The sequence below is a fragment of the Maniola hyperantus genome, chromosome 13, assembly GCF_902806685.2.
Source record: "Maniola hyperantus chromosome 13, iAphHyp1.2, whole genome shotgun sequence".
NCBI lineage: Eukaryota > Metazoa > Arthropoda > Insecta > Lepidoptera > Nymphalidae > Maniola > Maniola hyperantus.
Genome location: NC_048548.1, coordinates 13,784,151 through 13,809,785, shown reverse-complemented (window position 1 = coordinate 13,809,785; position 25,635 = coordinate 13,784,151). Strand labels below are relative to the sequence as shown.

Sequence of the window (25,635 nt, the reverse complement as noted above, 5' to 3'; positions counted from 1 at the left end):
TTATTGTTATACTACCTAAACACAATCCAATACCAATAACCATTAGCCTCATTTTGTAGTTTTAGTGATTTAGTATATTTTTTCAAACCCGCAATGCATAGCGGGCAAACTCGGGTCTACGACGCGGCATTGACTCCGAATGGCCTACTTACGCGACGTTCATTGACCTCTAGCATCAGTCAGATGTTTATTTGCAATATATCGTAAACTTTTACAAAATTATAGGATTTTATTTATATATTTTTTCGGGTTTTATCTAAATATATAAAAGCGATTATTTATATCAGTAATCATCAGTACCTACTTCGTTTTTGCCAGCGTTCTGGTTACACTCTGTATAACAGAGCCTTTTAAAGATGATGTCAGACTAATTTTTCATACAAGTTTAATGTTAATCGTTAGGGCTCCGTACCCGAAGGGTGCCAACTGCCAACGGGACTTTTCTGGACAGTTACCATACAATTTTGGGTGACTTTGGAATTTTTTTTCCTATAGGTAACTACTGCAATTTTTAACTATAAGTGTTGTTTTATTAATTATAATATTGTGTCTTCATAAATTGCTTAATCACAATATAAATCTGAACCATCATCAAAATTTTACTTAAAAGGGCTTCTTTTTGTCGCACTTTGAACAATGGTTAATATGGTAAAACAAGTGTATTTTAAATTAAAAATATAATTTCACCCAAAAAGCCCGTCGCAATGTTCAACACGTTTACAATGTTACCCGTGACGACTGTAAGGAGTTGGAAGTGCCAGTGTCAACTTGACGTTCTACGTCAATGTCAAATTTCGCACAAAAATTTGAATTTAGAAACGTAAACAAAAGTGCAAAAATATAACAAAATATGCAATTAGCATTCGATCACGCTAGTAATTCAATCCAGTTTGTCATTATCAATGTGTAATAAATAATAATACTTGCATGTGTTTGCAAGACCGAAAATGGATGTTGACGATCCAAGGCGACCGCTTTTAGGTAAGTTTCTAACTTTAAACATTTCTTTTTGCATATTTACAGCAGTATTTTGCAATACTTAGTTATCAAGCAAGTACTTAAAGGTCGAAGAACTATAATTTAATTGGTCTCATGACCCTGTTTACTCAGTTTATCGTAACAAGTGTCTAGTTCTGTTACTTAACTTTAAATTAATTATCAGTCTGTCAATTGTTTCCAAATCCAACATTTGAAATAGTCAACCCAGTTACCCACTGTAGTTAGTTATTTGTCTTAAATGTTGTGTTATTAAATCATAAAATAAGCCTAAAATCATATTGGCTAGACTGAATATTAAAAATTAACGTAATATAAACAATCATAAACTTAACAAAAATTAAAATTAAGCAGATTACAGCGTTTGTGATTATCACAGTTTGAAATTCACATTTTCAGTGTTAGCAGCAGCCCCCAACAACTTTAATAAAAGCATTGAATCTGAATTCATCTCTTTGGGCTTAGTGAGGATATTTCATTGTACACCAGCCACTCCTATCAATATTTTTTCATCTGCGAATTCATGAAAAATAAGGTCTTGTATCTGACTCCGAACTTTCAGTTTCCTGTGTGATTCTAGTCCACGAAAAAAGGGTAGCAGGGATTTCAGGAACATCAAGTCAAAATCTTCAGGGTTTTGTTTAGATTTTGAAGAGTTATCGTTTACTTCAAAGTATTCAGAGTCTGGGATGTTTTGATCTTCATATAGAGTGGCATCGTCTGATTCATCTGCATATATGTCATGTGTTGTGTGATGCAATATAGAGTTTGTTCTGTTGTAGTCCTCGTTATCAGAACACTTGGCACTGAAGTGTTTGTGCATAAAATGTAACCTTTTGAAGTATCGCCACATTCCGGGGTATTTGTCACCAGACTTCATGTCGTATTTCTTGAGTTCTTTGTTTAGTGTATCCCGCAGGTTCCTCCATTTGGCTCGTACTATGTCTTCTGTAAAGATAAATAATATTACCAAAAAAGTCATTAATTATTGTCAAAAAATATTATCAACATAATATTTTATTTGTGGAGTAAAAGCAGAATAATCTTAGTGTGTTTTGTCAGGCAAGTTAAGTTTTTATGGAGGCAACTAATGTAGGTACCTAATTTAAAAAATAAGTACAAATTGTTATACTTAATAAAAAACGCATATGCAATTCTGATTGTAGCTTTATTAAGAGAGTCTTTGATACAAGAATATTTTTATAAAAATTAATTTCTCAAGGATTTCGTCCAACAAAGGACAAAATTTTATAAACCTTCAAGAAGTTTTTAAACCATACTTAGTTTTAAAATAATATATTTACATCCTGTGTCAATATTCAATCTATCTGTAATCTGTTGATAACTTCCTTAATAACTTACCTATTTGTCCATAAAGACCACAGAATTTTTGACCTTTTAGGTCAAAAATTCTGTGGTCTTTTTTGACAAATAGCATTTCTATCTGTAATCTGTTGGTAATTAAGTAGGTACAGTGCGACAAGGCTATCTTAGCGCGTGGCGAAAATCGGAACTAAGCTTTTATACAAGTACTTTTGTACTTGTATAAAAGCTTGTGTAGGTACTTGTGTAAAAGCAATGTTGCTAAGTTACAGTGCGACAAGGCTCTCTTGACACTTGAATGACATTGACAGGGAGGCGCTGTAGGAGAACAAAGGCTAGAATCTTCAAACAAGAACAAAGGGGACACTTGACGGCAACGTTAGTTCCGATGTTCGCCACGCGATAGTTAGCTAACCTCGTAAATTAAGTCGGCTAGAAATACTGTGCCAGGCTCGTGAAACCCTTTGTCTGTCTTTGTAATGAATATTTTCCACGTTCCACAAACACGGCCGTCTGCTTACTTCTGTAATCAATTTGACCACTACGGCTTTACTCAGTTTCACTCTACGAGGCATTTCAAAACTGCGAGCTATTTATTTATCGTTTTGATCTTAACTTAGTGATTAGTCGCGCGAAAATTTAACGCAAGATCGAAAAACAAACAATTTCGTCGCGCGAAATTATAACGCAAAACGTGTTGTCACTTTGAAGTTTTAGCTGTCAGTCAACCGTCAACGTCATTTTGAATCAACTGTCAATGTCAAATGACGCCGGCTTTGGCTCTTATCTATGGCTCGTCCACGTCTTGCACGGAACAGAAAATTCTGTTCCGTGACGTCTTGTATCGGCAAATGTGTAGAATGGAAAACTTTAATAGTTTTAAACCGAAACTTAATTTATATTTAGAACTCATCCACGTGGATTTAGGTACTATTAATAATTTAGATTTTAATTATTAAGTAGGTACCTGCAGTAGGTAGGTACGCGGCAAAAAGTAATGTACCTACAACGGCCTTTAGACATTTCGGCTTTGTAGGTAGAGCGTTGTCTCTGTCACTCATACCTGTATGACGTTTTGTCGGTCTCAACGACAGAGACAACGCTCTACAAACCTGCATGCTATCTCCTTCTAAAGGTCGATGTATGTATATTAAGTACTTTCTGCTGCGTACTTACGGAGCTTTCGAAAGCAAACTCAACTTTATTCTTCGGCGGAATCTCGAAACAGTGCTAATGTGCGCTCCGAAGCAAGGAGTCTCGGGTTTTTTTTCTTTACAATTTCTTTCTTTTTATTTTATTTATAATTTTTATTGACTTCTGTAATAATATGGGTACATTTTGCCTGAAATAAAGAACATTATTATTATTATCTCGGTTTGCTCGATGTATGACTTTACGTATAGTACCTATGCGACAGGTCGAAATGGCTATCGGCAGAGGCGTCTTTACCTATGGTGCAGGGTGTGCGGCGCACACGGGCGCCGGGTCTAAGGGGGCGCCGAGCGCCCTCTAATGCGACAACTTCAAAGATGCGTCGATGCCGGCGCTCTCAAAGACCCTGCGCTCGTGTTATGGCCGACGCCGTCATCATTTAAAATTGCACCATTTGCATCTGAATTTCCGTTTGAAAATATAACTGTTAGTATTCCATTTTGACCCTGCTCCTACTAGACTAGCTAGAGGGCGCCAGGGTACTGGTTGCACACGGGCGCCACAAGGGCTAGAGATGCCTCTGGCTATCGGGGAGGTAACGTCCCGCACACCCGCACATCCCCCGCGCTTACCCGTTGCGGGCGAGCGCGGGTGACGTGTGGGTGTGCGGGGCGCCCCCCCGCCTCATACACCGATTGCCATCTCAAGCTGTCGCGGACTATAAGTAGAATTTTATTGTAATTGGGACTATAAATTATTAACTGCTGTCAAGGAAGGACCTCAACCTATAAACGTTAATATTAAAGGATTAAGTAGGTAGGTACCTACTCTAATATTCCATTTCTAAATTAAACATAACTAGATGATGCCCGCGACTTCGTCCGCGTGAATTTAGGTTTTTTAAAAATCCCGTGGGAACTCTTTAATTTTCCCTGATAAAAAGCCTATGTCCTTCCCCGGGATGTAAGCTAACTCTGTACCAAATTTCATCAAAATCGGTTAAACTGTTGGGCCAGGAAAAGCTAGCAGACAGACAGATAGATACACTTTCGCATTTATAATATTACTAGCGACCCGCCCCGGCTTCGCATGGGTGCAATGTAGATACTCATGTGATGTCAGTGAGGAGTGATTAATAATCCATAGGTACTTAGGTACTTCCATACTAATAGGTACTATAAATGCGACCACCGCTGCCGCCTCAGTCCGTTTTGTTGCGCGTTAGTTCGTCATATATTTCAACAAACTAACACAAACCAATATTAAACTGCACCTACATATAAACCTTCCTCTTGAATCACTCTATCTATTGGTGAAAACCGCATTAAAATTCGTTGCGTACCTAGTTTAAAAGATCTACGCGTTCATACATACATACATACATACAGACATCGGGAGCAACTTTATTTTATACTATGTAGAGAAGTATGGAATATAAGTAGGTATGCCTACGTACAGTTAGGTAGACATTCGTTTCATTAACGCCTGATAATAATTTTCTCTCGTTTTAAAAATATTGTAGGTATTTTTAGGGTTCCGTACCTCAAAAAGAAAAACGGAACCCTTATAGGATCACTTTGTTGTCTGTCGGTCTGTCAAGAAACCTACAGGGTACTTCCCGTTGACCTAGAATCATGAAATTTGGCAGGTAGGTAGGTCTTATAGCAGACATTTGGGGAAAAATCTGAAAACTGTGAATTTAGGGTTAGATCACACAAAAAAATTAATTTGTGATCATGAACTAATAATTAGTATTTTAAATTTTCTAAGAAAGATAACTATATCAAGTGGGGTATCATATGAAAGAACTTCACATGTGCATTCTAAAACATATTTTTATTTATTTTTATGTATCATAGTTTTTGAATTATCCTGCAAAATGTCGAAAAAATACGACTGTAGTACGGAACCCTCATTGCGCGAGCCTGACTCGCACTTGGCCAATTTTATTACTATAATAAGGTTTTGGAGTAATGGATTAAAACTATATAAACCACTTAACCATATCTTAATTGTAAACCCGCTTAGTTCAGTCTACACAACTACTGAAAGCTATACCGTTCTATAACAAGATAAAATAAAATTAAGTCTAGTACCGGTAGACCTACTCCACTTCTTGATACGCCTTACTCACAACCTCGAATGGGAAGCTGGAAGAAATCTCTGTTTAGAGATAAGCATTTCCAATGTAACTTAATTTATTATTACTGTGTAACTACAATTTTGGTACATGAAAAAAAAAAAAGAAAAAAAAAAAAGTAAAACCCGACTATTTCCTAAGAATACCACTTCAGACGGACGCGGACGGTAGGTAAGAAAAGAAAAGAAAAGACGTTTATTTATATAGATATTATTATAAGTATTGATTACTCATAAAGGAAGTATAAAAGGTTCAGTTGTATATATAATTTACAAAGTGAACTATTCTGAAGTGATTTCTTGTTGAAGTGAAGCCGTTGCTTGATACCTAAAATATCAATTCACCATCAGAAATTCCCGAATCCCCACGCCTTAGGAGTTCAGTACCTTGCAGCATCAGCATTGAGGAGTTGGGATCCGAAGTTCAATGCTGTAGTCTATGCTTGGCACCGATTGAAAAGCACTTGTAAAAAGTTGACTTGAATAAAAATATAAGTATTCTATTCTATTCTAATGTGCGAACCAAGCGATATCAAATTTCGCATAGCTTGCAATGCAGTCAGTATACCTAGTCTTAGTAGGTAGGAACAATACTAAAATTTTATTATGTAGGTTTCTCATATCAACTGGTTCAACAGGTGGGCATCATTTAAGTACTCGTTTCGATAGGACACGCGCGTGTTTTTAAAATATAGTTATTAATTTTTCATATTTTATAGTGTTTGTGAATTTTATAGGACATATTATTTTCGTGCTGTAGCAAAATTTAGTTAACAATAATATATCTGTGTGTGCTAGATGTTATAGTTTTCTGGAAGTGTACAGGACATTTCGTACTAAACAGCAGAATGACTAGATCAGTTGGTATGTGCCACTCTTCCTTCACATTATAAGCAGTGCACTGCTTATCCTTTGAGAACACTAAGGATAAAGCAGATCACCTCATGGCATTTTTCTTCACTGTTGAAGCAAGTGATAACATTTTCAAAACACACATTCCGAAATGCACAAAGTCCACAATGCGTCGAACTGTGCTTTCGGGAACACCTAAAATGAAGAAAAGCATGTTAAAAATCAACGGCACTTACGATATTCATATGTATATAAACAATCTAAAAACGCGCCGAATTCAAAAATTTCAAGGTTTTCCATGAAAGCAAAATTGTAAAATGTGGACTCAAGTCACGTAATCAAGACAATGTGCGGAATGAGGGTACCGGACGGGCGTGGGCCGACTTTTATGCTAAGCAACTGCCTAAGCTTGGCGAGCGCGGGTGTCCGGCTATTAGGAGTCTATAGGTGGTGGTCCGTGTCTTAATGTCAGTTAAATAGTATCAAAACTATTGAAGGTGTAGTATAATTACGTAAATAGTAAATTTCATAAGTTCAATACAATGTAAACAATAGTTGGAAACCGATAAATAATACTTAAAAAACAAATAACTGCCTAGCGAAAACGTTTCCTTTATTGTTTTTAGGGTTTCGTACCTCAAAAGGAAAAACGGAACCCTTATAGGATCACTTTGTTGTCTGTCTGTCTGTCGGTCTGTCAAGAAACCTACAGGGTACTTCCCGTTGACCAAGAATCATGAGGCAGGTAGGTAGGTCTTATAGCTGACATTAGGGGAAAAACCTGAAAACCGGGAATTTGTGGTTAGATCACACGCACAGTTTTTGAATTATCGTGCAAAATGTAAAAAAATACGACTGTAGTACGGAACCCTCATTGCGCGAGCCTGACTCGCACTTGGCCGGTTTTTTTTACAGATAAAATACAATGTACGTACCAGTTATCTTTGCTGTTCGACCGTAAACATCATCCAAATTGGAAAGTAACTTTCCAGCTTGAAATTCGGCCATGCACTTTTTAAATACGTTACATAATTATGGTCATCATCATCATCATCATCATCATCAACCAATAGACGTCCACTGCTGGACATAGGTCTCTTGTAGGGACTTCCACACGCTACGGTCTTGCGCCACCTGGGTCCAGCGGCTCCCTGCGACTCGTCAGCAGATGTCGTCCGTCCACCTAGTGGGGGTCTTTAATATGGTACCTATACAGTAAATTTATTAGTGTTGCTAGTACCTATAAGCATTCTTTTGATGGCTTTCTTGACACACTATAAAGGCCTTTCATATGATACGATACCCCATTTGGTAAACTTTTTTTTTTTTGAATTAAAACACATTTTTTGTGTGTGATGTAACTACTAATTTACAGTGGTCGGTTCTGCGACAGACATGACCTGCCCATTGCCACTTCAGCGCGCTAATCCTTTGAGCTATGTCGGTCGCTTTTGTTCTTCTGCGAATTTCCTCGTTCCGGATTTTATCCCTGAGAGTGTTACCCAACATAGCTCGCTCCATAGCGCGCTGAGCGACTTTTAGTTTGTGGACGAGGCCAACTGTCAGTGTCCACGTTTCGGCTCCATACGTCATCACGTCTTATCTAAATATATAAAAGGAAAAGGTGACTGACTGACTGACTGATCTATCAACGCACAGCTCAAACTACTGGACGGATCGGGCTGAAATTTGGCATGCAGATAGCTATTATGACGTAGGCATCCGCTAAGAAAGGATTTTTGAAAATTCAAGTTCTAAGGGGGTTAAATAGGGGTTTGAAATTTTGTAGTCCACGCGGACGAAGTCGCGAGCATAAGCTAGTCTAAATATATAAAAGGAGAAGGTGACTGACTGACTGACTGATCTATCAACGCAAAGCTCAAACTACTGGATGGATCGGGCTGAAATTTGGTGTGCAGATAGATATTGTGACGTAGGCATCCGTTAAGAAAGGATTTTTGATAATTCAACTCCTACGGGGGTCATATAGTGGTTTAAAATGCGTGTAGTCCACGCGGACGAAGTCGCGAGCATAAGCTAGTGAAATTATATTATGTAAGTATTAAATTGATTTATTTAGCAGGTTGCCCTCCAAAAAGAAAATGGCGTGACATAGGAAGAAAGCTGTGCAATGTAGAGTCGTGGAGGAGACGAATGCCCATTACCATCTGGTTGCCCACATACAGCGCAGACTCTCTGGTGCGAGATATTATTGCAGGTGAACTATTGATTAATCAAAAAAAAAGTCGGCCCAGAAACCTCGAAAAAATCGGTGTACATACATTAAAAAAAAACCGGCCAAATGCGAGTCAGGCTCGCGCAACGAGGGTTCCGTAAGTACTACAGTCGTATTTTTTCGACATTTTGCACGATAATTCAAAAACTATGATGCATAAAGATAAATAAAAATCTGTTTTAGAATGCACAGGTGAAGACCTTTCATATGATACCCCACTTGATATAGTTATCTTACTTATAAATTGAAAATATTAATTATTAATTCATGACCACAATTAAATTTTTTTTGTGGGATATAAACACAAATTTGCGGTTTTCAGATTTTTCCCCGAATGTGTGCTATAACCCTACCTACCTGCCAAATTTCATGATTCAAGGTCAACGGGAAGTACCCTGTAGGTTTCTTGAGAGACAGACAGACAACAAAGTGATCCTATAAGGGTTCCGCTTTTCCTTTTGAGGTACGGAACCCTAAAAAATTTAAGAATGTTTAAAAGGGGTCATTAGAATTGAGACCTGAGAAAAAACTATAACTACCTACCTAAAGTGTTTTAATTTTTTGTAAGGACATGAAATTATCGTAGATATACTTAACAATTTAATTTAATTAAGCTTTATAAACAAGATAAAAAAATCAAAGATTTATACAAAGAAACATTGTAGTATTAATCTACTTAATTAATTTCTGTCAAGGCTTTAAAATAAGATTACTAAATGAAACTTCGTTTTTCTTTCGTACGAATTACATCCTACTATCTACATGACATTAATGACAAAACCATAGATATAAATGACACACAATGACAAGATATGGACCATATCGGCCGTGGAAAATTTTGTTCGCTTGACTATTATCATATGGTCAAGCGAACAAAATTTTTCACGGCTGGCTTAGAAACCAAATAAATCAGCGCCACCGCTTAGATACTAATGGAACTAAAAAATGGCGACCTCGCACCGGAAGACGCAGTGTTGGAAGACCCCCCATAGGTGGATGGACGACATCAGACGAGTCGCAGGGAGCCGCTGAATTCAGGCGGCGCAAGACTGTGGCGTGTGGAAGTCCCTACAAGAGACCTATGTCCAGCAGTGGACGTCTATCGGTTGATGATGATGATGATGATGATGATGATATACCTCATTTTGTCATGTTACACTTATCTATGCTTTATGAAACACGCTGTAGAATATAGTATACTATACATTTTGGTTGCAGGTATAACAGTGGGGCTGACGTCTATACCACAAGGGATAGCATATGCGATGGTAGCTGGTCTGCCTCCACAAGTAAGCTACTTTCCATTTTTAGGGTTCCGTGCCCCAAAAGAAAAAACCGGCCAAGTGCCAGTCAGGCTCGCGCGATGAGGGTTCCGTACTACAGTCGTATTTTTTCGACATCTTGCACGATAATTCAAATACTATGATGCATAAAAATAAATAAAAATCTGTTTTAGAATGTACAGGTGAAGACCTTTCATATGATACCCCACGTGATATAGTTATCTCACTTCGAAAGTTGAAAATACTAATTATTAGGTCATGACCACAATTGAATTTTTTTTGTGTGATCTAACCCTAAATTCACGGTTTTCTGATTTTTCCCCAAATGTCAGCTACAAAATCTACCTACCTGTCAAATTTCATGATTCTAGGTCAACGAGAAGTACCCTGTAGGTTTCTTGACAGACAGACAGACAGACAGACAACAAAGTGATCCTATAAGGGTTCCGTTTTTCCTTTTGAGGTACGGAACCCTAAAAACGGAACCATATCAGTAATCATCAGTACTGTCACCTGTTTAAGTTTTTGCTAGCGTTCTGTTAACATTTTGTAAAGTTCGCAATTACAGCAAAACTAGCTGATGCCTACGACTTCGTTCGTGTAAACTTTGGTTTTAAAAAACCTGTAGGAACTCTTTGGTTTTCCGGGATAAAAAGTAGCCTCTGTCACTCTCCAGGTCTTTAACTATACCCACGCAAAAAATCACGGTGATCCGTTGCTCCGTTGCGACGTGATTGAAGGACAAACCAACAAACCAATAAACCAACAAACAAACACACTTTCCCAATATGGGTCATCATCATCATGATTAACCCATCGCCGGCTCACTACAGAGCACGGGTCTCCTCTCAGAGTGAGAAGGGTTTGGCCATAGTCTACCACGCTGGCCATGTGCGGATTGGTAGACTTCACACACCTTTGAGAGCATTATGGAGAACTCTCAGGTATGCAGGTTTCCTCACGATGTTTTCCTTCACCGTTCAAGCAAGTGACATTTAATTACTTAAAACGCACATAACTCCGAAAAGTTAGAAGTGCGTGCCCGGGATCGAACCCCCGACCTCCATTAGAAGGCGGACGTCCTAACCACTAGGCTATCACCGCAATATGGGTAGTGATATCAAAATAACATAATTTGGTTCCAGGTGGGTCTATATTCGAGTATATTCCCGGGTATAGTTTACGCCATATTGGGAAGCTGCAAGGACGTCACAGTTGGCCCAACGGCAATATTGGCCGCACTGTTGGCCAAGTATGTCGCCAAATCTGCGGATTTCGCTTACCTTGCTGCTTTACTGTCTGGCTGTGTCATTTTGCTGCTCGGAGTTTTGCAATTGGGTAAGTTTGCATAATCTAGTTTTTCTTAGTTGCCTATAATACAGGATGTAACCAGAACTCTAGAAAAAAACGAACAGGTGATAGAGTACTGATAAGAAGAAGACACAAAAAACGCGAAAACGCGAAAAATATCCTGTATTTTTTAAAGTTCCCAATAAAACATCAGACTGACGCTAGAGATCAACAAACGTTGCGTAAATATGACACTTGGATTCAATGCTGCGTCGTAGGTGGGGCATTGACCCGAGTTTTGCACGCTATACATTGCGGGTTTGAAAAATACTAAATCACTAAAACTATACACATTACATGATACATCAATGAAAATTTGTATTCAGGCTTTCGTTTAGGAATAAAAAATACGTATCTTGAAAATTGTACCGCCAAAGGGGTTAAATAGGGGATGAAAGTTTGTACGAAAGTCATTTTTCAAGTTCTTTCCATGAAAATTGATATTGGGGTTTTCGGTTAACAAAAGAAAAATACGTATAGGTACCTATTATTTTTGAAAATTCTACCTTCACACCGATTTTCTAAATTACACCCGAGCGAAGCCGGGGCGGGTCAGCTAGTCTACTTAGTACAAAATTAGATACGTGCATAAATGTCTTTGGGTCGCTGGGCACGCTTGCTGCTTGTTTCTTGTGTCTAGTATTTTACTTGCCTAATTGTATTTATAGCAATTTAAAATATGCATAAATTGCGGTTTTATTTGATGTGCAGGTTTTCTGTTGGACTTCATATCGAAGCCAGTTATAAGCGGCTTCACCACGGCCGCTGCGCTGCAAATCTCCGCTTCACAACTCAAATCTCTGTTCAGGATCACAGGTAGTAGATTTTAAGGGTTCCGTGCCTGAAGGGTGCCAACGGGACCCTATTTTTAAGCCTCTGCTGTCCGTCCGTCCGTCTGTCTGTCAGCGAGCTGTATCGTTTACCGTAATAGGTTCACTATAATAGGTCCGCTAATAATATTAAGTACGATAATTATTAATTAATATTACGATAATATCAACTCACGGCTCAATCTACTGGATGGACCGGGCTGAAATTTGGCATCCAGATAGCTGGCGTGGAAATCCGCTATATTTTTTTTTTGAAAATTCAACTCCTAAGAGAGTGACATAGGCTACTTTTTATCTCGGATAATCAAAGAGTGCCCACGGGATTTTGAAAAATCTAAATCCATGCGGACGAAGTCGCTGGCGTTAGCTAGTTTATAATAATTATAATTATTTGACATTTCAGGTTCCTCTGGCGGCACATTCATAAAGGCTCTTACAAACTTCTTCAAGAACATAAAGACTGTCCAGCCGTGGGACACGTTGCTGGGGACCTGCACTATTATATCGCTACTCATCCTCAAAGTACGTACGTACTTGATACGTACGTAGATGATGCCCGATGTTGCGTAGATAGGTGCCGCGTCGTAGGCGGGGCTTGACCCTGAGTTTTGCACGCTATATACATTGCGGGTTTGAAAAAATATTAAATCACTAAAACTACAAGTATAAGGCTAATGGTATGGGATTATGTTTACGTAGTATAATAACTCATGGTCACTGGGAAGACTGAAGGAAAGAGACCCCGCGAACGTAGTTCGAGACGTTGGTCAGACCAAATAAAAGAAGCGGTCGACACCTATCTGTGATGCAATCCACGTGGCAAGAAACAGAGGGGAATGGAAAAACATCGTAGCAAAGATTTATAGCCTCAATAGCTCAACCGGTAAAGGAGTGGACTGAAAACCGAAAGGTCGACGGTTCAAACCCCGCCCGTTGCACTATTGTCGTACCTACTCCTAGCACAAGCCTGACGCTTAGTTGAAGAGGAAAGGGGAATATTAGTCATTTAACATGGCTAATATTATTTAAAAATTGGATCTAAGGGGAGCCACGATCCTCAAAATTGATGGAGCGACGCAGGAAGAAGACGTAGTATAATAATAGCGCTAAGTTTTCACTAGCGTTCTAATTACACCTCCTCCTGCCTGCCTGAAATGATTTGCCTCCTCATTTCTAATTCGAACCGCTAAGATTTGGAACACCCTTCCAGCATCAGTTTTCCCCTCCAACAAATAATATGGGTACCTTCAAGTCAAGAGTGAATAGGCATCTTCTAGGCAAGCGCGCTCCTTCTTGGGCTGCATTATCACTTGCCATCAGGTCTGATTGCAGCCTAAAAAGATACCCTATATAATATTTCAGCGTACTACCCTCAAAACATCACCCTTGGACAGTCGAGGCCGAGCAATGTTCGCAGCGGGCTGGCTCTACGTGGTTCGCGCTAGAAATGCTTTAGTAGTGTTCGCTGCCACCATATTGGCGTATGTGCTGTTTTTGAAGGACATTATACCATTTGCTTTGACAGGTAAGTTCATCATCATCATCATCATCATCCAATACACGTCCACTGCTGGACATAGGTCTCTTGTAGGGACTTCCACACGCCACGGTCTTGCGCCGCCTTGATCCAGCGGCTCCCTGCGTCTCGTCTGATGTCGTCCGTCCACCTAGTGGGGGTCTTCCAACGCTGCGTCTTCTGGTGCGAGGCCCCAACGTCTATCGGTTGTTCGAACTATGTGCCCTGCCCATTGCCACTTCAGCTTCGCAACCCGTTGAGTGAGCTATGTCGGTTACTCTAGTTCTCCTACGGATCTCCTCATTTCTGATTTGATCACGTAGAGAAACTCCAAGCATAGCTCTCTCCATCGCCCGCTGAGTGACTCTGAGCTTTCTTATGAGGTCCATAGTTAGCGACCATGTCTCGGATCCATAATTATGTCATCACTGGCAACACGCACTGTTCGAAGACTTTGGTCTTCAAGCACTGAGGAATTATTCTGTCACAGGTAAATTTCGTGCGAACATCACTTATTTCTAGTGGTTCAAGATCCCAGTGCCACCAGACGTTACTTATTTACTGAGAAACAAAATGATGTTGGATAGAGTTGTAAGTTATGGAAACTTTTAACGTACGCAATTTAGCTGTCTTAGCTAAGTAGCAAGCAAGCAAGTAAGGTCTGGCGGTCTTGGAATCTTGCTCTATCAGTACCCTTATTATAAATGCGAAAGTGTGTTTGTTGGTTTGTCCTTCAATCATGTCGCAACGGTGCAACGGATTGACGTGGTTTTTTGCATGGGTATAGATAAAGACCTGGAGAGTGACACAGGCTACTTTTTAATCCCGGAAAATTGAAGAGTTCCCACGGGATTTTTAAAAAACCTAATTCGACGCGGATGAAGTCGCGGGACTCAGCTAGTCTAAATATATATAAGGAAAAGGTGACTGACTGACTGACTGACTGATCTATCAACGCACAGCTCAAACTACTGGACAGATCGGGCTGAAATTTGGCATGCAGATAGCTATTATGACGGAGGCATCCGCTAAGAAAGGATTTTTGAAAATTCAACCCCTAAGGGGGTGAAATAGGGGTTCGAAATTTGTGTGGTCCACGCGGACGAAGTCGCGAGGATAAGCTAGTGATACATAAGTATTATCAAGCAAGTCGGTAATCCGTTATCGTAACATTATATTTTGCTTTGTAGCTTTATTTGCGTTACCTATCAGTTATCAGTTATCACCCACTTTATATGAAGAGATCTGACATTATTTCGGATTCGTGTAAACAAAAACATATCCGTTAGCATTTTTGCAGTTTTGCAAAGATTATTATGTTCGCGACATATTCTAATCAATACATTGTTTTCTCCTAAGTTTGTTCTGCATCCCCTTATAATATAAGGCTTGTACGTAGAAAATCGCGAAGAGAGACAGTTAAAAATCCTTTTGTCAAAAAAAAAAACCTTTGATGTGGCGGCGCCGCAGTTAGCAAGATGCGGCACTTGCCATGGCGCAGGCGCTGCGACACAGGAGCTAAGCAAACAGACCGTGCGTGAAGATTCAACCGTAGACTGAGTAAAAAATCTAGACAAAGGAACGTTTGCTTTCTCATTCACACTAACGAGAGCACAGATAAAGTTACTAATGTGATAAACAGAGACGCAGCTAACCTATTTTTTGTCCCTTATCGTGTAACCGGTTTTTTTCAAGGACTACAACTTTAGTTGCAAAAGAAACTTTGAGAATTCGTGGCGTTATTTGTATTTCTCATTCGTTATTTACTTGTTTTCACATAAAAAACGTTTAATACAAATATTGTTGATCGGTTAATACAAATATTGACTACTAAACAATGGTAATTGTCGTGTTATTTATTCGGGCTATCGATATCTCATACGCGGTTACACAGTACTTTAGTCTAGTTTTTTTAGTCAGTCTACGGATTCAACGCACTTTTTTTTCAGGCAAAATCGAAGGAGGTCTGCCGCACTTCGGGCCGCCCCCGTTCAGCACGAGGGTCAAGAATGAGACGCTGAACTTTGAGGGCATGCTGCAAGTGTTCGGGGCGGAGGGACTCGTTATGCCCCTGGTCGCCATATTGGAGAGCGTCGCCATTGCTAAGGCTTTCGGTATTTACTTTGTTTGTAGAGGATTATTGTTAATATAATTTTTTTATTTTATTTTTTCCATATTTTTTTTTTTTTTTTTTTTAACTGTTCTTTTTTTTTTTTTTTTTTAATACAATAAAACTTAAAGCTAGTCTTATCTAATTACTATATAAATCATGACCGCGTGGAATGGTGCCAAGAATACTGGCTGCATTTCCGCGCTGGACAGCCAGGCTGATCCGCTGCGCAAAAAATGATATTTTGACCATAATTATTTCAGGTTTTTTGATTGGTAAACTTCGGAGATAATGACTGACTGACTAATCTATCAACGCACTGCACACAGCTCAAGCTACTACGTCTTGTATCAGTCTAGTACTACGTCTAGTATTTCAGCCCGATCCGTCGATCGGGCTGTTTGGCGTGCAGATAGGTATTATGACGTAGGCATCCGCTACTCTAAGAAAGTATTTTTAAAAATTCAACCCCTAGGGGGGTGAAATAGGGATTTGAAATTTGTGTAGTCCACGCGGACGAAGTCGCAAGCATAAGCTTTGCATTAATAAATAAATATTTAGTTTTTGTTACCTACAGCTTTCGTAATATTATAAAGTTGGATCAATTTTTTTTTTAAACTAAAAAAGTTTATTAATCTTTATGTAACTAAATCTAACACCAAATAAATTACACAAAAAAAAAACTTATTTAACTAACATAGTTAGCCTTATCTAATTACTATATAAATCATGACCGCGTGGAATAGTGCCAAGAATACTGGCTGCATTTCTGCTTAAAGATAATTATATGTTCACTAGATGATGTTGCTGTATATTACTGATAGGTATTTTTAAATGATTAAGAGCTTTATTCTTTAGGCTAAGCTGGGAAGGGACATTTTTTATATTTTATATACTTATATTTTTACTTTTATATTTACATTTATTTTTACTGCTATTTTTTAGATTTTGTTCTTTTTTATGTTACTGTTTTGGTTTAGTTTGTTCTTTTTATGTCACTGTTTTGGTTTAGTTTATACAAAGTTTTATTGATCAATGCAGAGATAACGCAACGGGCGCGGTGCGTTTTTATTAATCAATATAAATTTATGGCGCAAACTGAAAACCAGCGCCGAGCATTGTGAGCAGTGCTCGGCTATGCTGAGTTTGCGACCTTTTGTCTATTGTTAGTTTTTAGTTTAGATAGTATATTAGATATAACATTGTACATACTAGTTACTAGCAATAATGTAAACAATAAAGCATATTTATTATTATTATTATTATTATTAAAAAATGAGCCAGCCCATCAATCAATTATCTACTATTTTTAATTTATTTTAACATACAATAACAATTTCAGCGGGTACAAAAACAGTGGACGTGACCCAAGAGATGGTGGCCATAGGCGCCTGCAACATCCTGTCGTCCTTCGCACAAAGCATGCCTTCCACCGGCTCCTTCACCAGGACCGCGCTGAACCACGCCAGTGGCGTCGTCACTGCCGCTGGCTCCTTCTTTAAAGGTAACTTATGTAAGGTGCCCACGAAGGAAAAATAACTCGAAGACGATTTCACAAGTTTATTTGTCGGTTTTCATTACAGAACTACCTGCCTATTAGGCCACACGGCTTTTATATTGTTTATCGTGAATGAATTCAGCTTTATAGCTTCATTAATCGAAATGACGTGAAGTTACCTTCGTTCATTCCTTACGATTCGTTTTCAAAGTATCTTAATTAAAGTCATTATTATGTTAACAAACAAATATATGTAATACTAGCTGATCCCCGCGGCTTCGCCCGCGTAGATTTAGGTTTTTAAAGATCCCGTATAGCCTATGTCACTCAGGAATAATGTAGCTTTCTACTGGTGAAAGAATTTTTAAAATCGGTTCAGTAGTTCTAAAGATTACCCCCTACAAACAAACTTAACGACATCGGGCCGTGCAGCAGAAATCGTAATATTTTAATTTCGCCATAACTTCAAAACCAAACGTCCAATTTTAATCATTCAAAGACCAAATATTATCTCCATAAACTGTTCTTAGTGATGAAATCATTTATTTTGATAAGGATTAATAGCATGAGTAAAATAAACGCGTTTAAATGTAGTCCAAAAAAAATTCAAGATTTTTAAATAAAAAAATGGTTGCTGTGCCTCACTCGACATAGATGGGTATAGTGTGTCGCGGACTTTTTGTAGATATTTATAAGATCTACAATTAATTAGAACATTTTATGGTTCTATCTTTTATAGTTTAGGCAGCGTACGCAAAATAAGTAACTTTTCTGGTTGATTTTTTACACCTTGTGTCCGAAAAACCCAAATATCTTACGGAACCCTATTTTTTTTCCAAAATAAAATATAGCCTATGTTACTCGTGGATAATGTAGCTTTCGAATGGTGAAAGAATTTTTAAAATCGGTCCAGTAGTTTTTGAGCCTATTCAGTACAAACAAACAAACAAACAAACAAACAAACAAACAAACAAACAAACAAACAAACAAACAAACAAAGTTTTCCTCTTTATAATATTAGTGTAGATTGATAAATAATTTTAGTAATTTTAACGATTAGCAAGCTTAGTAAGTAAGTTACTTTAAATAGATATGCAATTTAGGGATGTGTATTGTCAACAACATTTGATTGAATGAATCACATAAGGTTTAGGTTGCAATATTCTTCATTCAATCAAATGTTTCCTTCATATTATATTTAATGCGCTCTATTAATTATGGCCATAGTATTTAACTCATTACAAATATTAATATTTATAACATGATTTCTAACATTTAAGCCTCAATAGCTCAACCGGTAAAGGAGTGGACTGAAAACCGAAAGGTCGACGGTTCAAACCCCGCCCGTTGCACTATTGTCGTACCTACTCCTGGCACAAGCCTGACGCTTAGTTGGAGAGGAAAGGGGAATATTAGTCATTTAACACGTCTAATATTCTTAAAAAAAAAAAAACTTTAATTACTTCTGGCTCCTTCTTTAAAGGTGATCTTTTACTTCTCTATAAGTATAAAAGAAACCTAGGAAAAATTACAAGAACAACTGTGTTTTTCATTTTCTTATATCTTTAAAACTGAATGATATAGGTACCTACTTACAGTGCGACAAGGCTCTCATGGCGCGTGGCGAAAATCGGAACTAACGTTGCCGTCAAGTGTCCCCTTTGTTCTTGTTTGAATAGGCTAAGCCTTTGTTTTCCAATAGCGCCCCCCTGTCATTGTCATTCAAGTGCCAAAAGAGCCATGTCGCACTGTAATGAAGACTAAAGTGCGCTTTTCTGCCTGAAGTTTTTGTCAGAATTATGACGTCACAACGATTTTATCCTTCGCACTAAGCATGCCTTCCACCGGCTCCTTCACCAGAACCGCGCTCAACCACGCCAGTCGGAGGTCGTCACTCCCGCTGGCTCCTTCTTTAACCGACTTCAAAAAAAGGAGGAGGTTCTCAATTCGTCGGAATCTTTTTTTTTTTTTTTTTTTATGTATGTTCCCCGATTACTCGAAAACGCCTGGACCGATTTTGAAAATTCTTTTTTTGTTTGAAAGGGTATACTTCAAAGTTGGTCCCATTTCAATTTGGTGAAGATCTGATGAACATCTTCGAAGATAGATACTGGAACTCCTCAACGGATAAGAGTAAATTGCTCGCGATCAGTGTAATAGCTTAGTAAACAGTAGATTTTAACCAGTCATAGCATAATTCCATGGAGCCACTAAAAATTGTGAAATTTTTTTTTACAAAAAAAATAAAAACCGACTTCGTTACACAAACACTAAAAATTGAAAAATAATTTAATTTATTACCGAATATATTATGTATACAAGAGTTAATATAGTTCCATAATAGTATTTTTTGGGGTCGGTGCCAATGAGGTGCCATTGTGGAGTCCTATAAAAATATGAAGTCTAGACGATTCGCGCAGCTAAAGCTAATTGGCACCGGAACCACAGTAACCGGATACAAGTTTTCGTCCGATTATTTATTTATCAAGGAATAATTTTGATATATTCACAGCAAGTTTGGTGCTTCTGTCGGTGACTCTGCTAAGCAAAGCGTTCTACTTCATTCCGCGAGCGACGCTAGCCGGCATCATTATAGTGGCCATGATGTCCATAGTCGACTTCACCATCGTCAAGAAGTTATGGATCAGTAGTAGTAAGTATAGCACTACTAACCGCCGCACTCAGAGTCGCTTAATCGTTACTAAGGCATTAGTTAGTATGGAAAACGAATGCCTTAAGTAACGATGAAGTGACTCTGAGTGCGGCTGTAACAGTGACTTTGCTAAGTAATAATTTATTCTCTGTTGTGTCGATTGATCGATATAGATTTCCAAATTCGTGTAACTTATCGCCAACGTCCATACCATGTTGAATACACCGGTTCTCGTCCGATCACCGAAGTTAAGCAACATCGGGCGCGGTCAGTACTTGGATGGGTGACCGCCTGGGAACACCGCGTGATGTTGGCCTTTTGCTTTTTTTGATAAATTCTAAGATGTTCTTAAGTCTTTCTGCTTTTTTGATAATTTGTAAGATTATAATATTTTACATAATATTAAAAAAAAAAATTGGATCTAAAAAAGTTACTACGTTACTTATAGCCACGGTCATATCCTATCCCACGAGAATAGACTTAAAAATTAAAAAATTGAAATCGCCTTTGCCGGGAATCGAACCACTATAAAAGACTCCAGAAAGGTCGTCAAAAATCTTACTCTGTTGCAGAATCGGAACTGCTCATATGGATGCTAACAGTGCTGGTGGGCATCACGGCAGGGCTGGAGTACGGCATCGCTGCCGGCGCCGCGGCCGACGCGCTGCGTGCCTTGACTGCTGCTGCGCGCCCCGACCTGCACAAACTGCAGTTTAAGGTCAGCATCACCGCAGGGCTGGAGTACGGCATCGCTGGTATTCTTGGTATTTTAAACAAATTGCTTTGAATTCCAGATCGGCAACCAAGAGTGCATCTCGCTGACTCTAGTGGGCACGATGGGATATGCTTGCGCGGAGCACGTGCCGCGCAAGATCCGTGCGCTGGTGCACGGCAGCGCGCAAGTCGTCATACTGGATGCTAGGCATCTGCGCCGCATGGACATCGGTGTTGTTGAGGTGAGCCAGGAAAGGCCTTTGAACATTTTCGTCTATAGTACGCGACAGGTCGAGATGGCAATCGGGGTGGGAGCGCCCCGCACACCCACAAAACCCCCGCGCTAAACCAGTGCGGGTGTGCGGGGCGTCTGCCCGCCTCATACCCCGATTTCCATCTCAACTTGTCACATACTATACCTACACGAACTCTTGTAGAAGTCAATCCGTAAGTACTTGCCTACACCAGCGTGGTGGAATATGGTCTAAATTTTAAACCTTTCCCATGAACGTCGTCACCATTATGATTTATGAACGACTGTTCTACATGAAAGAATAGGGAATGGTCTTTATAGTTTATAGATCTATTAGCTTAAGCTTGTGACTTATACGACTTTCAAACCCCTATTTTACCCCCTTAGGGGTTTAATTTTCCAAAATCCTTGCCTAGCGAATGCCTACGTCATAATAGCTATCTGCATGCATTTCAGCCCAATCCGTCCAGTAGTTTGAGCTTTGCGCTAATAGATCAGTCAGACAGTCGCCTATTTAGAAATTTAGGACTTCAATGCAGCAGATACGCAAACTATGTGTATCTGTTGCTTATGCATCAGTTACACTATGCAGCGAGCCTCTGCCCTCTTGCATAATATAGTTTATATCAATATGGGGGACGGCGCGTACGCAGTCCCCACTACCAAAAATTACGCGTCTGAGTTATCCACATTAGGGATAATCGCAGAGGTCAACCCAGCCGCAGTGCAATGGAAGGGCCTCGCTCTGGGGGAACCGCCTTCATGATCACGGTGTCCCCTACGCAGTGTTTCCATATGTAAATCGAGAATTACCGTGTTCAAGGGTTAAAATTACGGTGTTTCTAGATTAAATTACGGTGGATTACCTAAAAGAATACCGTGTAAATTACCGTGTCATTTTTAAAAGAAAAAACGTCACGAATTTGCTTTTTAATCAACTATTATTATTATTCTGAATCTGACTCCCCTAGCAGAGCAATATCTTTTTCATAAACGGATTTATCGATATTAATATTTTGTTAAATCTCATTAGTTTTACATTTTACTCCTTCCTAATTGCTTGAATAAGGACGAAAATAGATTGCTGAGATTTGATGCTTAAACTGAGAGCAAGAGAAATGTTGCCATTACGAAATATGCTTAGGTGACTGAGATTCGTACTCGTATTACGCAGTATATTATGAATTTTTAACGTGATTTTGTATTACGGTGACACGGTCAAGGTAATGGCTATATTACCTTGACGGTAGATTAGGGCTGAATTACGGTGCATCTACGGTAATTACCGTGTACATGAAAACACTGCCCCTACGCCAGGTAAGTATGCTTGGACATCCGACGCCCGGGGTAGTCATTGCCTGCGCGACAATCTACATAGCGCAATGTGTTTTTGCTCTGCTACGGAGCAGCGACATCTAGTGGCTGACTGTAACACTAACTACTGGATAGGTGTGCTCGATTGTACGGGCGAACCTGTAGGCCTTGTGGTGCAGGCACATAGTTTTCTGAAGTTACGGTAGATGGCATAGTTATTGACATGCTTAATTTTCATTACTAAAAAACAAGAATTATTTTAGAAAATTTAGCTTCATTAAAAATAAATAAAAAATAGCAGTTTTAACTACATGTGTCAAATGATTCAAACCACAGCATCGTACATTTTGAATTTCGAAATTAAATAAAAAAATAAATTATTAATGAGGTTTTAGATTTAATTTAATTTATTTTAGTTTTAATTTAATGTTGTTTTTTAGATTTAAGTTTATTTAATAGAATAATTGTCTATCCCTTTTTAAATCTATCAAAAAAATATTATTTCGTATAAAAAAATATTATATTGTAAAAAATACTGAGAGGATAATATTAGGAGGAGGAGTATTTGATTATTAAGTTCGTCAGCCCTTTCGCCAACGTCCATACCATGTTGAATACACCGGTTCTCGTCCGATCACCGAAGTTAAGCAACATCGGGCGCGGTCAGTACTTGGATGGGTGACCGCCTGGGAACACCGCGTGATGTTGGCCTTTTGCTTTTTTTGCCTTTTTTTGATATTTTCGAATTTTTGAATATATTTTTTATAACTAAATCTGGAATTCTTTACATTTAGATGGCACCTTTGTGGTTACATCACACAATATTAAATTGTCGTCATGAACTAATAATTAGTATTTTTAATTTTCGGAGTAAGATAACTAACTACATAATTATATCAAGTGGGGTATTAAATGAAAGGGCTTTACCTGTGCATTCTAAAACAGATTTTTAATTATTTTTATGCATCATAGTTTTTGAATTATCGTGAATAATGTCGAAAAAATACTACTGTAGTACGGAACCGTCGGTGCGCGAGGCTGACTCGCACTTGGCCGGTTTTCGACATAATATAGCGTCGAAGTCAAACTTCTCTTTAAAGTCCCCCATTTCGTATGGGAGCCCCCCTGAAATGTCTTTTCATATTTTTTAATGCAATTTTCGGCTGAAGGCCAACAGTTTATTGTTTAAATTTGAAGTAAGTAATTACGTTCAGTAATTCAGAAGTTATAAGGCTGTGACGGACGGACGGACGCATGGACAAGTGTGATTTCTTCAAGACGCTTAGTACGAGATTTTATGTTTCACCAACGTTGATAGTATTCGAGTGTCGAAACACTTCTGTCTTATAGTAAACTGGATCTTAATTGCCATGTTTTAAAGCTCAAGTTTGTCTTCACATCTACAGCCAGCGCTCCAAGCGGAAACGTTGCGAAATTAAAATCAGTAGCATTGAATTTTGGACTTAGATTCAAGGCAATTTAGGTCCATTTTACTTTGACGTTATTATGTTTCAACTCTCGAATTCGAGCAATGTTTGATGAAATGAAATGAAATGAAATGATTTATTTGTTTTAAAAGGTCTTTTTAAAATTGTGCCAGGGACCCTGAAGTAAGTTTGCAAAACCTGTATCTCAGGGTCCCCGCTCTCCCTCCTCCATCATTAACAAATAAACACTTGATGAGACGTGAAATCTCGTACTGGCATCGCTCGGTCAGTGATTTTGATTTGATTTGATTATTCCAGAACGTGATATCAGCAATATTAGAGCTGGAGCAGAAGCAGCATCGCTTCCTGCTGTGGAACTTCGACGCGGCCCACCACAGTGTGTTCGAGGCCTTACACCCGGGCATGGCGTCGAGGTTTGTGACCGGCCCGAGCATAGATCAGTTTGTATTAGGTAATAGAACTATCGCTACATATAATATACAGTAGAAACTTGATTATCCGGCCGTCATTTATACGGATTCGCGATTATCCGGACTACCAACTGAAAATTGTTCGGCCAAGTGCGAGTCAGACTCGCGTACCGAGGGTTCCATACTCGGGCATTTTTTCCGCCATTTTGTACGATAAATCAAAAACTATTATGCATAAAATAAACAAAAACCTGTTTTAGAATGTACGGGTAAAGCCCTTTCATAATATGATATCCCATTGGTATAGTTATCTTACTTTGAAAATTGAAAATACTATTATGGTGCACTACATAATATGCACAAAACCCGCTTTTCTTCATACATTCGATTATCCGGATTTTCGATTATCCGAATCCCTATAACGACAACAAGTAGTCCGGTTAATCGAGTTTCCACTGTACCTACGTATATTTTTTGTGCTCAGACAAGCCGCCAAGCGCTTACGAGCACGAAGAAACCAATATTGTGTTTTTTCTGTTTGTGTGGAAAAAAAAAAAGAAAAAAAAAAAAAAAAAAAAAAAAAAAAACCAAGTCCAGTGCCCCCGACAGGTCGAACCGTCCGCCAGATATCATCCGGCTATCTAGATTATCTAGAGCTGCGATAGACTACTGGTTAAATCCGCCTCCTAATCGGGGGTTTGATCCCAGAAACGCACCTCTAACTTTTCAAAGTTATGTGCTTTAACGGTGAAGGAAAACGTGAAGAAACCTGCATGCCTGATAGTCAGTGGCGTGCAACTCATAGAGGCATAAAAGCGCTGCTTACCCAAGAAATAGTTAACTCGGTTGAAATTGCTCAATGCTCATTATTCTTTGACTTGCTTACCTAACTACTGCTTACCCTGGCTTTAAACCCTATGCACGCCACTGCTGATAGTTCTCCATTAACGTTCTCTAAGGTGTGTGAAATCTGCCAATCCACACTTGGCCCGCGTGGTAGACTATAGCCTCAAGCCCTGTGTTCGAGGCATTAGGGAGTTGAATTTTTTAAAAATCCTTTCTTAGCGGATGCCCACAACATAATAGCTATCTGCATGCCAAATTTCAGCACCATCCGTCCAGTAGTTTGAGCTGTGCGCTGATAGATCAGTCAGTCAGTCAGTTATGGATAACTATGTTTTAATACCCTAATTTTTCGCAGCTTTGGACGTCGATAGAAGATTTTCATCTGTAAGCACAGTTACATAAACTTATTTTGGTTGAAAAAAACCGGTCAAGTGCGAGTCGGAATCGCATATGAAGGGTTCCGTAAATCCGTACCATCGTACAAGGTATATACTTTTAGGCCTAATACTTTTTTGTAGAACACTGTAGGTTAATGACAGACTATTTATGTGATTTGGTAAATTAATTTTTTCGTGAACATATTTTTTTTTTGTAATAAGTATAACCACAAATTCACGGTTTTCATATTTTTTTTAAAATTGTTCTGTAAGAGCCATTGATGTTGGAATCCCCGTAAGAGCTATCTTCTTGCCAAATTTCATGATGCTAGGTC

At 38.8% G+C, this 25,635-nt stretch overlaps 1 protein-coding gene and 3 non-coding genes across 7 annotated transcripts; 3 read left to right on the top strand and 1 right to left on the bottom strand.

The window, feature by feature from the left end:
• The first annotated feature begins 808 nt into the window (after window positions 1-808).
• LOC117987999 (sodium-independent sulfate anion transporter-like) lies at window positions 809-25,573 on the top strand. 4 transcript variants are annotated; one of them, XM_034975094.2, is made up of 14 exons: window positions 809-981; window positions 8,546-8,680; window positions 9,917-9,987; window positions 11,127-11,319; window positions 12,043-12,147; window positions 12,565-12,683; window positions 13,524-13,686; window positions 15,627-15,791; window positions 17,130-17,291; window positions 19,798-19,938; window positions 20,511-20,656; window positions 20,733-20,894; window positions 23,965-24,118; window positions 25,279-25,573. In XM_034975094.2, exons 1-14 carry the CDS (start codon window positions 948-950, stop codon window positions 25,323-25,325), a joined length of 1,797 nt encoding a protein of 598 aa, XP_034830985.1. In that variant the 5' UTR covers window positions 809-947; the 3' UTR covers window positions 25,326-25,573. The 4 variants fall into 4 exon arrangements, with proteins under 4 accessions (XP_034830985.1, XP_069358660.1, XP_034830987.1 ...); XM_069502559.1 differs by having other exon boundaries at window positions 8,543-8,680; XM_034975096.2 differs by lacking the exon at window positions 809-981 and adding an exon at window positions 6,303-6,474.
• On the top strand, window positions 20,136-20,254 carry LOC117988036 (5S ribosomal RNA). Its single transcript, XR_004674392.1, has one exon. It is a non-coding gene; the product is annotated as a 5S ribosomal RNA (ribosomal RNA).
• LOC117988031 (U1 spliceosomal RNA) lies at window positions 21,539-21,694 on the bottom strand. Its single transcript, XR_004674388.1, has one exon. It is a non-coding gene; the product is annotated as a U1 spliceosomal RNA (small nuclear RNA).
• On the top strand, window positions 22,812-22,930 carry LOC117988034 (5S ribosomal RNA). The gene has a single exon (XR_004674391.1). It is a non-coding gene; the product is annotated as a 5S ribosomal RNA (ribosomal RNA).
• Window positions 25,574-25,635: the final 62 nt, after the last annotated feature.

Coding starts and splice junctions, on each gene's coding strand:
- LOC117987999 (XM_069502559.1), top strand. CDS start 948: ATGGATGTTGACGATCCAAGGCGACCGCTTTTAG. Junction 982..8,542: donor TCCAAGGCGACCGCTTTTAG/GTAAGTTTCTAA, acceptor TGATTTATTTAG/CAGGTTGCCCTCCAAAAAGA. Junction 8,681..9,916: donor GGTGCGAGATATTATTGCAG/GTGAACTATTGA, acceptor TTTTGGTTGCAG/GTATAACAGTGGGGCTGACG.